The following is a 14,676-nucleotide window of genomic DNA, read 5'->3' as shown; positions in this document are numbered from 1 at the left end:
AGCGCGGTGTATAATACCACCATGTATTACTCGAATCTTTAATCTAATTAATATTCAACCGATTGCATCGCCACATATCATTGCTAAACGCGTTACAAACAAAAAAAGTGTAGTAGATAAATTCTCAAAAAAAAACGTCCACACAAAGAAACCCAAATCTGAAAAAAAAAGAACGATTTGGAATTTTCACGTGATTGCTATTTTCTTACATTTTTAATGTTTAATTTAGTTCTTAAACTTTGCGTTAAACATTTCGCGATCGGATTAGTTCCGGGGGCAATAAATTTTGAGGGTAGCCGAGTTGCAATATATATTACTGATTTTCGGGTGAATGCCCTGTGTCTTCTGTCTGGGAGTGGGCTAGACCAAGAGCAGGGGGGGCGAATCACCCTAAGCTTGGCTTTTGTATATTATCAGCTGTTCTCACCCAACATTAGAGCACACACCCTTCTTCTACACTGCGGTATAGGACGTAGGCATACATACGTCGTCCTGGCGTACTAACTATAACTTATACATATGGCTTCGTCGTGATGTAGAGACCACGTATACTAGAGGTTTAGAACATTTAAAATGTAGGGGATGAAATGACCATATGCCGCACGTGCTTTATTTGGATGTAGGATACACACGAATAAAATTAAAAACTAGTTTTTATGTTGTGCATTATACCTAGTAACGTTAAATACAAATTAGGATAGTAATTAATACTTGTTTACTTGAATGTATAGATTTAAAAAATATATTTCAATGCTGAATGATTTGACTATTTCATGTTTTATTAACAGACATATTTTGTGGTTTAGTTTCACAGAAATGTAAATTGGACACAAATAGATCTATCTTTCAGTAAATAGTGGTAGAATTTAAATATTTAGAATTATACGACACATATTATTTATATTATTGCACATTTTTATGTTAGAAGAGTTGGCAGATATAGAACTGAAATGTATACACAGGGTGTCCCACAAGTAATAGAGCAACAGCGGATTATACGCGTCTTGCTTCTCGGCCCTTTTAATATACTTTTTCGAGATATTCACTTTTAAAGTTTCGAAATAAATGGAAACTATTTCCAATAGTTATAGAAAATGGATCACTTTTTTAATTAATTGTTGATTATTTATTTCTTCTTATTTATTTCGCTGTTATTGTTTTTTATTTAAGAGTATGTTTTCTTTCATGTCGGCATTTGAAATTAATACAGATACACGGAGAAGAATGATTTTAATGTATCGAATCCGCTGTTGCTCCACGTACCATTATTTATGGGACACCCTGTATATTTAATAGGGAAATTGTATATTAAATAATCAAAACTTCTGCTTTCCAGGAAATCGAAGGCAAATCTAATTGAAATAATCACAATAAAATCAGAAGTTTAGCAAAAAATCAACATGATCAAAATTGAGTTCCCTATTTAAAACTTCCTTAACTTTTCCGCTGTTAATTATATATTCAAAGCCACGTTTTCATACAATACACACAAAATTTTATTTACGGTTCACAGTCACGACCTACATGTTTCCGTCTTCCTTTTAGACGACGTTACGTCTGTATGAATTGTGTAATGATTACTACAGATATTTACTCTGGTTTTAATTAGTATCTAAATTTAATTATACGAAGATCGACAAATATAAATTGGATGAAAAGAAAGTGGGATTAGAATTTCACCTCGTGCGTATCAAAATTGTTTTGTGCGATACACAAATATTAATCAGACCTAATTAGCTTGATACCCACATGGTTTGCGATGAGAATTTGACCATTACACTAACAATGAACCAGGTGTTGTGCCCCGGCGAAAATTCACGTGGGGGGACAAAATAGATTAGATCCTATCTTCTAGATTTAGGTGTAGCATTTTAATGAATATTTAAATAAAGTTAATCTGCACGCAATTTATACTTACATTTATTCTGATCTGAAGTATGGATTTTTTACTGTACTTAATTCTTTTAAAGGCGTAGAATGACCTACAGAAACCGCTTTGGTGATATGAATATATGACTGGCAAGTCGTTCGAGATTAGAGGTCAAGGTGTTTTAAACGTTTGTGCTGGCTGATGGGGTGTAGATGCCGCTCCCAAAAGTTTTGTTGTCAGTAAAGTGTGTTAAGCCTCAGTTCAATCTTTGAATATTAGCTTGAAAAAAGACTAGAAATCTAAATGTGTTAGGAACGTCATAATGCTGCATATGAAATGCGTTTATTAATTACATTTGACCTGCTTCCGGTTACGGATGTTGTTAATCAGTAAATTGTTTGCTGCAATATTCTCTTTCTGAATAACAAAAATGTAATGGACTGTGCAGCAAACTATGAACGTTAGTAATGGGTATGAACTATGAATTATAAATTTGATTCATCCGTAGATCGATAATCTATTTATAACCTATTGGCAGAAATGGTTTCTAACCGTAATTAAATTGCACCTCTGCCGTCAACTGTATACGTGTACGAGAAATAGGTCCATAAGTACCCTATTGATCGATTTTGCTGGAGAAACACAAATACCACATAAGTACAGAAAATGAACTACTCACAAAAATTAAAGGATAAAATAACTTTTAAGTGATTCTCAAAAGGCTGTAACTCGGCGAAAAATGGTCACTATTTGAGAGTCAAAATTTTTTATCATTCATAGGAAATCCAGCGGAAAAACTTTTTTCAAATTTTTGCTTCCCTTTCGAAAGGTCCACGGACTTCAATAATTTTTTTTGGCAGTCCCACTAGTCGGTTATTTTAGCTCGATTCATTCTATTCATTTTGAGTCGTTCACGAGCTTTGTACGAAGATTATTCGCGATTTATTCGTTGTTTAAAGCAAAAATGACCTTTTTGGCTTTGATAATAATTAATTAGGAACTTGGTAACTAATAGTCGTACAGAAAATCTAAGCAGGTGTTTTGAAAACTACAAAGTATCCTCTATAAGACGTTCTCATCGTTGTTTTTTTAAAAACTTGATTAAAAAAGGGCAAAAAATTGTGTATTTGAGGATTTTCGCTAAATTTGAGATAACTTTACAAACAATTAATGGACTAAGTATATTTTTGTTTTTTTTAACTTAAAAGTACCCCAAAGAAACCCTCAAAAGTTCAAACCGCTGCGATTTTTCCTTCATTGCGATTTGAAAAATTGAAATTGTCACTTTTGCATCTTTTATTAATTTTTCAAGTAAAATTAAAAAAAATTAAATTCCACATCATAGTGATACTAATTATTTTTGTAATTACATCTGCTTTGTAACAAACTGTGACATATTAAAAATGTGCTACGACATAGAAATACGAATTCTTATTATTACACACTTACCTGATTTGGCACCTGTCAGCCAAGACTTTATTCAAATTTGAAAATCTGCAAAGAAAATGTAATTTAACGATTCAAAAAGTTAAAAGCAGAGAGAAAACAAAATCATATGATAGCTATTTTTCTATCCTCAACTTTTTACACTTTATAAAGCTAATCAAGCTAGTTCGATTCAGAGTCAAGCTATTAATTAATAATTAACGATATTGTAGAAACAAACCAATCTGAGATTTAAAGCTTTTCAAGCTATATATATATTGGTGGCAATTTTTAGAACTAGCCTAATCCCTTTTAAAATGAAGTAAAAGTACAAAAACTAAATGTTATTTAATACGGACAAAAATATAACTTTCAACTTGACGTTTTTTCAGTTAATGGGTTTACCAAATATGCCCTAAAAATGATTCGTTACATTTAGAAACCCATCATAGAAAAAGATCTTTAATTTACTTATTTTTATATGCGTTAAAAATCTGAAATAATAAAAGTAAATGAACTTGTGACAGAGCACAAGTTTTAAAGTGACTTGTTAATAATAAACAATGGTAGGGTTGGGATATTAGGGAGGAAGAATTTACTGAAACGGTTACCTAGCAACCATCAAAAGGGGGAGATTGACTAAATCTCCAGCACTACAGAATTAGCAGTAAATTTTAATGAACCAGCCCCTCTCGTGAACCGATTTAAAATTGCGTATCAAGTGTCATTCACTAACCGCGGTGTTTAAATATTGCAGAAATAGAAAATAAATCAAACCAGTAAAAAGAACACGTGAATAATGAGATAAGTCGGCGAAAAAGGAGAAATTGTGGAATTTCAAACGTTAAATAATGAATGCAAAGAGTAGGCGGTATCATTGATCTTGCAAGTTTTAATGTAGGCGAGTCAGTTTTGACCAGACTACACGGTTGAGAAGCAACAAATCTACACTGAGAGAACTTCGGAAGTTAATCGAAATTGCAAAAATAAATCATTATACCAAAACCACAAAGATTGTGTGAAAAGAACAAAACATCACCTTATTAAGCGTGTTCTCGATCTGCCATGTTGTTTTTATTAAATATCCGTGTTGAAATAAAGAGCGCAGTTTTAAAAATAGAACTAAAACGGAAAGGTAATATTTTTAGCAATTATGTAATCGTAAACTTCTACTTGGAAGGAGAAGCGTCGTCGAAACGTCAAAATGAATGGGAAGGAACGAAGGGTAGCGCGATCATTGATCCAGATGTGTTTTTTTGATAATGTGGGCGAATCGGTGTATCAAAGTTGTGAAAATGGTAATCGAGTTCAGCTTTGACCAGGCCTGGCTCTGGCTCTAGTATTGATCCGCGCGAGCTACTCCCTTCTCGCTGTTTCAACCCCGCACTACTCCGCGAATCCAGCCACTAAGCTCGAGCTCAAATCGACACCCACAATATATTTAATAGAACCTACACACACTACTTTGTATGTTATTTATTTTACTATGCCTTCGATTCCGTTATTCCTTCCTATCCGTGCAGTTGCAGGGATTCGTATGTATCGGTTGCGTTAAGATTTGCAGGAATTAAAGGGTATTGGCATGGAGTTGTACGCTATAAAGAAAAAGGGTACTTACCGTTTTCTTTTTAAGTTGTTGAATCCCAATGAAGTAAACGATATAAAGATAAAAACTGTATTTATTACGTATCCACTAAAAGTGCGAGATTGAAGAATTGTTTGATAAATGAGTATTGTACAATGACTAGAATGAGTGACGAGTATTAGAAACAATATTTAAAAGATTGCACTTATTTTTAAAAGACGATTAAATATAATAAACTCTAACGATGCAAGGTTATAAAGCCAACCTAGAGTACAAGAAAGAACCGAACTATGAAACCGTTAATAAATATTAAATAATTTATATATTATTACTATTGATTAAATATAGACAATAGTAGTAGGAATTATTATTAATAAGTATAATTATGCAAGGAATGATATTATTACATAACGTACACTACCAAACGTAACACAAGTGTTATTCAGAGAGTGCAATAACTAAATGGTGTTGCATGGCGTTTGTAGGAAGGGTGTCGGCCAGGGGTTGCTGCTGTGGGTCGATATCGTGCGCGCGCCTGCCACCCTTGCCGGCCTCAGGATCGACGCTACCGACGCTAAAGATGCCGCCCCCATTCATACATCGGCCGCCGTACTTTCACGCGGCCAAACCCGGAACCTGCTCCACATACTATCCCACTCCTGCTACGCCACATCTCACACGCCAGACACACTTCTCTACGCTTAGGAAAAGTTCAAATGATTATTCGAAACTGTCCCAAAAACTTACGGTTTTTCTTAACTTTCGGATTTCATACTTTCATTTCAACACATTCTACTAGCACGGTTTTCCATTGAACTATCTATTAAAAATGAATGAATGATGTCTCGTAGTACATAGTTTACGGCGTGCATACAATCAATACATCGGCAAGATTTATGTATCAGCCTAGTACAAATTGACAAATGTCACCATTTACACATTTTGTCAACCCTCTGTAGAAATATATCCGAAAAAATACATCTACTTATTTTAAGACAGTTTCCAATGTTTATGTACGGCGTTATTAGATCCATAGCCAACTCCTGAGTCATGCTTCGCGTATTATACTTTAGGGAGTTTTAAATGTGGGGTTTATTGAACAGTACAGTCGTACAAGGTGTTCCGCGTATCAGATTTAGCACATTGCAAGCTTGTGTAGCGTTTAAAAATAAATCTAATCATTTATCCAGCTTACAGGGTATAAATTTGTTTTTACAAATTCCCTCGTGAAAATTTTTTTGTGTACCTCGCCACTAGACAAGCTAGTGTAACCTTAAACTATCCGCGAGTGCATACATTGTTACCAAATCTGAATTTTCTTGATCAATTTTTTCATAAATTTAACAATGACGACACACAAACACACCGTAGCTCACTACACCGAAATAAAAAGCAGGAGGAACTATTATGTAATTCACCTAAACTAGGTCAATCTCAGGGGTCATTGACATTAATTTTCACAAACTAAATAAAGTGCTTCATAAAAAATAGTAACAAATACTATTTATTGAAATCTTGAAATGAGTTGAAAATGATTGTAACTCGACTGCTATATTTATATTTAAAAAAAAATTGAATTTTAACTTACCACCTTGGAAAACACGTACTATTACGCCTTGAAAAAGGAAATCCACTTAAATTTACACCCTGTACATATATAAAACAGTTTTAAAATCAAAACTACAAATTTTAAACATCATTGACGTTATAAATAACAATGATAGATTATCAGAAACTAGAATGTCAATATAGGTTTTGTTAGTAGGTATTTATATTGCCAAAATGTAACGATTTGATACTTAAAAAGACTATTGAAAATGTTGGTTTATATGGAATTTGAACGTAAACTTATACGATTAGTTTGTCACATAAAAATTAAAAATAAGGCAAGTAAATACAATCCCCACCTAGGTCTTTACGTCTATTTCATTTTAATTAAATAAAGTGTCAGTTGTATTGTAAAGAAGAAAGATAGATTTAAAAATTTATGTCGAGCCATTTCGTTCGAAATTACGTGTCTTATCACAAAGTTACTGTTATTCTGTAAACCTTAAATAAAACAACTGAGTAAATTACCATCTTTGTCTTAAAAGTCTTTGAGCAAATTCCAAATGATTAAATTAAATCTAAAAGAGCCTTTCTCCTTAAATATCAGTCTACTCCAAGAATATAAAATAAAGATATATGAAATTAATATATTCTGGCGAACGTATACATTTGAAGCTTCAGTGTCCAGAGCCTGGCCAGGTTATCCTCACGCTGCCAGGACCTCTATAACAGGAGTTAACCCTCCCTCACCCCTCTCCAGCGAGTGTAACGTCAGCTAGTAGGCCTGGGCAGGCATCGACGTCATAGGCATATGCATACACGCTTAATTGGCCATTCATCTTAGGTAGCAAATATAATCTCCTTTTTCCTCGTTTATTGTATCTCCGTTCATTACGCACGTGGCTTCACAGGCATCAATTTTTTTTCATCTTGCTGCGTTAATTTTTAAATTATCCTGTAATTTGACGAGCTTTTTTGCTTTTACGAGGTAGTCGTTGATCTAGACTGTAGAAATTATATATGAATAATGGTAATGGATATGTAGGGTGTCCCAATGTTTAACTAAACTTACTTCTGTCCTAAATTGTTTCGTTTAGCCGCTAGACGGCTTCAAAGTTGGAGGAAAAAATTGTATAATACTTATACTTCCTTATAGATATCATTTAATGATAGATTAAATGAAGTAATTGGATTAACAGAACTGAAAAATACTCCCTCCCTTGAAATAATATCTCATAATTTTGTCGGGAGTCATGTTAAAGCTTATATATTTTTTTTGTTTTACAGATGAAAGGTTTGTTAAAAATTTGTTCTTGTAAAATTTTTGTATTTGTTATAGTTTTGGGCTAATTAATTGTTTTATTAGATCATTACTAATGCATTTTCAATTCAAACTTGAAAAAACTAATTTTTTATTGTACTTTAATAAATCAAACTAATATACTGTGTGTCCAAGATAAGGATAGGATAGTATTAGGATCTAGGAAACGGTAAGAGATACGGGGTGGCTGAAATGAGAAAAAAGTTGTTTTTTTATACCTAACAATTTGCCGTTTAGAAAGTTTTAAAATTCCGGGTAGTTCCGGAGATATCCGGAAAAAACGAAATTTTGCAAAATCGCTTTATTTTTTTCTGGCTTTATTTGAAAACGAATTTTAAAATAAATTGCCACTTTTTTCGCTCTATCCAATGGCGTCAACATTTTTGCAATCCGACGTTTCGTCTTCGAGGTAAAATCAGTAACTTAAAAAATTTGTACCCAATAAAAAAATAATACGAATTTATGAAATGTTTTATTATTTCTAATTAGTATTGCTAATAGTAGTAAAAAAAATTGTTGGATAATTTGTGCTGTATTGACTTTTATACTGTTATGACTTCCTCCAATAGATATTTTGAAAGCGTTCAGAGCCGTACTCAGGAGAAATTTTAAATGATAGCTAAAACAAACTAAACACCTTTTTAAGCGATTGCAATAGTAATATCATCTAATTCAGAATTAAAAATGACTAATTTTTGTCATAAAAACAGCAGCGACGTATTTAAAAAAATTAACCTGATGATGACCCCTCGAAGACGGAACGTCGGATTGCAAAAAAGTTACCGCCATTGGATAGAGCGAAAAATATAAATATGCAATATTTTAAAAATCGTTTTCAAATAAAGCCAGAAAAAAAATAAAACGATTTTGCAAAATTTCGGGTTTTTCCGGATATCTCCGTAACTACCCGGAATTTTAAAACTTTCTAACCGGCATATTGCCTTGGACACACTGTATATTGTTAGTTCTAGGGTTTTGTGAAGGAAACTACTTTAGAGATGTGACCCTTTTTTTAAATTTATGTATGTCAAAAATTTGAAAACAAACGATGCTTTTTATCGACCATAAACATCTATAACGAATGGGGTCAGTAAGGATTCAGTGGTTGAAAGGTGTGTAAAAGACAGTCTCATAATATCTAAGGGAGTGTCTTGCCCTTTATGGATTAATAATTCTAAAAATATATGAATTAATTACTTACGCTGTAAAGCTACATATTACCGCACGATAATTTTGCGAGTTTACAGTATAATCGAATTAATAAGTTCCAAGTCATTCCCTACGTCCGTCGCCTTAAATGTCGGTTGTCTTTTTATGGAAAATCGGTTAACTAATGTTACGCTATTGTCGTTCTGCGTTATGCTGGTCATAATCACCCAGAATTGTGTCACGATCCACCTTGTACAGCCTGCAGCTCGGAATCGCAAAGTCCGGAGGACTGCCCATATTTCGCGTTCGTGACAATTTGCTGTCATAATCGGGACAAATAAGTTGGTCTTGAATGCGATGGGGTTAATATCGATCAAACACGAGGTGAAAAAATGTCAACATTGATAAGAAACCCAGTCAGTTTGTCAGCGTTTGGTGGTTGGAGACGGCCATCCAGTAACCTTCAAAACTTTCCCGATTTGGATCGAATATTGCTTTGTTCTAAATCTCCAACGTTGCGTGTTTAATGATGGAATTAAAGTGTCTTGTCTGACAGCTAAGCCTTTGTGTTAAATCATGGGGGATTTCGGGGAAGGTATGTATAACCACATCAACCTGCCTCTTTCATAATTAAACGTATTTCCCAGCTCTATAGCTCGGTTTATAATTGCCCGGTTTTTGTGTTCGCCCAAAACTTCGCAAGTGCTTAAAATAGAGCAATCCGCGTTTATAAGTTTATTTAATTTGTCATATCACCGCGTCTCTTCCTTATAATAGACATAATACAAATTTTAAATGAAAAACTACCACCACATTATGCGAAAATGTAATAAATTACACAAAAGTTTATAGAAATTTTTATATATACATACTCGTGTATTTTTTCTGTTTTGTCATCTTTTTATTATATTCAAATTTTGCAATGATTATGTTTCACGTAAACCAAAAATAAATAACTCGACCTTTCAAGCATTTTGTCAGTATTGCTTTATACAGTGTTAATTATAAATAGATAAGCCTAAGTTCTCTCATTCTCTGCGTCAAACTGATTTTTTTTTCATCCTCTATCCTGAAAACTATTGATTTAGGGACCCATAACATATAACGACGTACTTAATTAACACCCTGTACATCTCCCACATCACGAATAACGCTCTCTATGCTTTTTTAAATAAGTTTTCTGTTTTCTTTGGCAAATATTTGGTACCTAATCTTAGAAAACTGAAAAATATAGAGATTCGCACCATTGATTGTTTTTAAATAGAATTATTTTCATTAATTTTGGAGTTATGAAAGATACTATTTTTCATAAAACAACCGCATTATTCTTCGCAGTGTAAACACCGAAATATTGTTATTTTTAATATGCTTGATATGGTAATGGTTTAATATTTCGCATCCGCCCTGTATATTTAAATCTATCAAAACTGATTCAATATATTGATCTGATCTGGTTTAATATAGTTAAAACTCTCTTTCTATGAATCTAAACGCATTGGAAAGCGTATAATATATTCTGAATGTCTCCTAATAAATTGGTTTCCAAAAACTTATCAAGATAATTCTCCAAAACATACCAATATCCTCGAAAAGCCGTGCTATTTCCAGAAACGAATTTTCTCAAAAAAAAAAAATGCGTGTTTTTATTCCAACAATTTGATATACTGAATAAATATTTTTTGTTGTCTTAAAACGTTAAAGCGTTTTCAGTATTGAACTCTATCAGCAAAACTTACGTTATCGTTTTGGTAATCTGCAGGTATTTCAAGTAACATGCATGTATAAATACACATTCTGCTTCCTACATGTACAGTAGAGTATTTATTGATCGGCAATGCTCAGTTCCCACCACACAATCTGTTTCTCGTCTCATATTTACACATCCCGATTTAATTTTAATTCATCAATATGAAACGAATGGTTGAATAATTAGCGCCAAGTTAAAAATAAAATTTATAATTATAAGTACAAAACAAACGAAAATCAATATTAATTCCATAATTAGATTTAATTAAAACAATATGATAAATTGCTAAGATAAATCTGAGACACGGAATTTGTCACGATTTGGTGCCCCATAAACTCTTAACTACGTTTCTACCAATTTTCATCGTAATCTTCAAGTATGATGTGGTGTAATCGCACCCTGAGGTAATTTCTGTTCGAAATGTGATTGTGTGGATACCAGTAAATGGATCTGTTCGGAAAACAACACCTTTCCGCAAAGTTTAATTATTTCAGTTCCATGCAATGTTTAAAAGCTTGGGATTCCGTGTTTATCTGATTCTATTTCTGATAACATTTCACGCGGAACGTTTTGCGAGCCTTCAAACATACTTCTTTGGGTCAGTTGCAATGTAACTTTACACCGAACCCGTGTTCCGTCTAGTTCACGTTAATCAAATTATTCCAAATGATGCACAGCTATTTTTAATGGCGGTCTCCCTCGAAATCGATAATGGATCAGTATTACGATCCCTTAGAGCACACCAACATATACCAAAGAAGAGAAGGTAAAATGCTGCCAATAATTTATTCTCAACTGATGATATTGCGGGATACAACTACTCTGCGGGTTAATGTCCTGACCAGCATTGAATTTTACTTGCAATATCTAGTGAAGTGCGAGGATCATTCGTCAGCCGAACCACCAGGCTTGTACCGGTTTTGAACAACTGACGAATGATCCAGCTATTTAACTACGGATATGAGTGAGTATACGCGAAATATACCGCAGAGACTGTTTTAAAGATAATTTCAACAGACTTTCGAAATTTATTTCGGTAAATATTACAATTTTCGGATATTAAAACATGCAGCCTAGGGGCCCGAGCCGGTCCTGGTATAACGAGTAGTCTTAAACTTCAATTTTCAGATTCTGACGACAGTGACGGAGAAGGGGGTATGGGAAACGTGAATCGGCTGATTATGCGACCCCCCGGACACAGTGGAAAAGCGAAGCGTGGACATTTGTGTTTCGATGCTTCCTTCGAAACAGGGAACTTAGGCAGAGTTGATCTGGTAAATGAGTACGAGTATGATTTGTTTATAAGGCCCGATACTTGTTCCCCGAAGTTACGTTTCTGGTTTAATTTCACGGTGGATAACGTTAAACAGGACCAAGTACATGATATTCATTAAAATAATTAATAATTTTATGCAATATTTAATTTTTAGAGGGTTATTTTTAATATAGTCAATATCAGCAAAGAGAGAAATTTATTTATGGAAAGTTTGACGCCTTTGGTGAAGTCTTCGAGTAGACCGAAATGGTAGTTTTACGATTTAAATGAAACACAGTTGTTATAATTAAAAATTTCAGGCAAAGAATACCTAAAAAGTACGTTTTTTACCACAAATCTGTTGTGCATCAGGGCCATTACATCCTAAGCTTCTCATTTGGATTCGACAAGGAAGACGATGTTTTTCAGTTTTGCTTAGCTCCTCCTTATAGCTATACAAGATTACAGACGTTTCTGAATGTTCTGGAGAAAAAGGCTACTTACTTAAGTGACAATTTCAAAAGAGAATTACTAGAGAACAGTGTGGTACTTAAAAATATGTCCCAACAAAGCATTCGTCATTAAAAATTATTTATTTTAGCAAAAAAGGAGGCTAGACTTGATAACTATAGGATCCTTGGACAGATCACAACAACCAAAAACGAAAAGAAGGGTAGTTGCTATAATGGCTAGAGTTCATCCAGGAGAATCCCCAGCTAGTTTTGTATGTCAAGGTAAGCCTTTAAGCAATGAAAAAACAGTCACTGTAACGGTATTTCTATTTTAGGGCTCTTGGAACTGTTAATAAGTTCAAATTCCATAGCGACGCTGCTACGAGAAAACGTCATATTTAAAATAATTCCTATGCTGAATCCCGACGGAGTTTTCCTAGGGAATTACAGAAGCACTGTGATGGGCACTGACTTGAACCGTTCTTGGCATATAGCGAATCCATGGTGCCACCCAACCATTAAAGCTGTGATAGATATGTTGTTAGTACTAGATAAAAACAAGGTACGGCAATTAAGAAAACAAAGCGTTACATTTCCAACCTCCCCCGTATGTTGACATCTTGTTACACTTTTAGGAGTTCCAGTTAGATTTCGTGATAGACATCCACGCCCACTCAAGTTTAAAAGGATGTTTCGTGTATGGAAATACTTATGAAGATGTTTATAGGTTCGACGTGTTTATTTTTTTATCGACGTAAATCCAAAAATAGTACTTTATTTTTAGATACGAAAGACATATTTTATTTCCGAAACTGTTGGCCACAACGTCGGATGACTACGTTGCAGAAAACACAATGTTTAATTCAGACAACAATAAAATAGGAACGGCTAGAAGATACCTCTGCTCGTTGTTGAGCGACAAAGTCAATTGTTACACCTTTGAAGTGTCTATTTTTGGATACAAAATTAAAGGCTCCGAAGTTACTGTTCCGTACAATGAAGAAAGTTGTATCCTTTCATAATTAATTAGCCATTACTGCATATCTAAACGCAAATTAAGTTTGATCACTGTGCGAATTAAAAACAATAGGAGACCTATTTTAGCACAAAAATTACTAGTGAGCAAAAAAAATTGAACAGAAAACGCAAGCGTAGTTAAATTATTTATGTATTTTATTTGAATTTGCTTTACAGAAACACTAGTAAGACTTTTTCTTAATTGATTAGATATGAGATGTGGACGAAACTTAATAAGAACGTTTCTGGAATATTACCACAACACTGGTGCTATACCAATGCAGATAGCATCAGAAATTTCAAACAAGAAGCACCACCGCTCGAGAGCGAATCAAGTGAGGAGAAGAAATAAAAATCGCTGCAAGCCAAGACCCCTTACAAGCAGGACACAAGCCCAGTTGCATTTTACAAATTTAAATATTAACTACGACAGTGAAACTTCTCTTGAGGATTTTTCTTATAGTTACAGAAATTCGAGCCCTCAAAGAACTTTAGAGAGGTTTAGTGAACATTTGCATTCAAGGAGGAACATTGGAGGTGCAAGAAGTGGGAGAGACTATAGCCAGAAATTTACTAAAAGTGGATCTCCTCCTCCAACAACATACGTTGTTTTGCCGGAGCCTAGTTTGTCTATTATCGATTTCAATATTATTTCTAGAGATGACATTGAAAGGGTCACCAAATTAAATAAAGTCAAAATTAAAAAAGTTAAATAAAAATATTAAAATTTTATAGTGTAATAATTGCTTACAATGCTTAAAGTTGTTTGTGAACTTGAAATATACTAAATTTTATACCTCTATTTATATAATATACTTTTAGTTTTAATTAAGTAATTTATTCTCTTAAATGAAAGAAAAAATAACCCACAAATCTAAATAACTTTAATACATACTGCTTATATTTATAACAATTTATGCAATTTCCATCAAATTTCGAAATAATATGATTATTTGGTCTCACAAAAATTTGTTAAGTAAAAAATAAATATTAAAATATTTTTAAATATATTTTAATACATATATTCGTAAATTAGTTTATATTATTTAAATTCAGACAAATGAATACGCCTAGATTTTCTCAGAACTGCAACTTGGAGTGCACCGCTCTGATTGGTTGGAACAGTTGCTAGTTGCTAGCCTGGATCTAGAGTTCGCGAAAGGCGCCAACGCGGTGCTAGTACTTTAATTAGAGGGTGCTAGATTTTATATCAAATAAAACTTACCTAATTTAAAGTTTGTTTTGATTAACGAAAGTGTGTGTAGTTTTATAATTTCGTAGTGACTAATACAGTGCAATTTTTGTGT

General features: G+C 33.5%; 1 protein-coding gene across 1 annotated transcript; it reads left to right on the top strand.

The window, feature by feature from the left end:
* Positions 1 to 9,474: 9,474 nt before the first annotated feature.
* On the top strand, positions 9,475 to 14,557 carry LOC108907337 (cytosolic carboxypeptidase 6). Its single transcript, XM_018710980.1, has 10 exons — positions 9,475 to 9,493; positions 11,774 to 12,021; positions 12,076 to 12,170; positions 12,221 to 12,446; positions 12,502 to 12,634; positions 12,688 to 12,914; positions 12,988 to 13,079; positions 13,137 to 13,360; positions 13,580 to 14,076; positions 14,444 to 14,557. Exons 1-10 carry the CDS (start codon positions 9,475 to 9,477, stop codon positions 14,555 to 14,557), a joined length of 1,875 nt encoding a protein of 624 aa, XP_018566496.1.
* The last annotated feature ends 119 nt before the right edge of the window (positions 14,558 to 14,676 follow it).

This window comes from Anoplophora glabripennis, unplaced genomic scaffold (assembly GCF_000390285.2).
Source record: "Anoplophora glabripennis isolate ALB-LARVAE unplaced genomic scaffold, Agla_2.0 scaffold5, whole genome shotgun sequence".
Taxonomy (NCBI): Eukaryota; Metazoa; Arthropoda; class Insecta; order Coleoptera; family Cerambycidae; genus Anoplophora; species Anoplophora glabripennis.
This window is presented reverse-complemented; position numbering and strand designations above follow the sequence as displayed.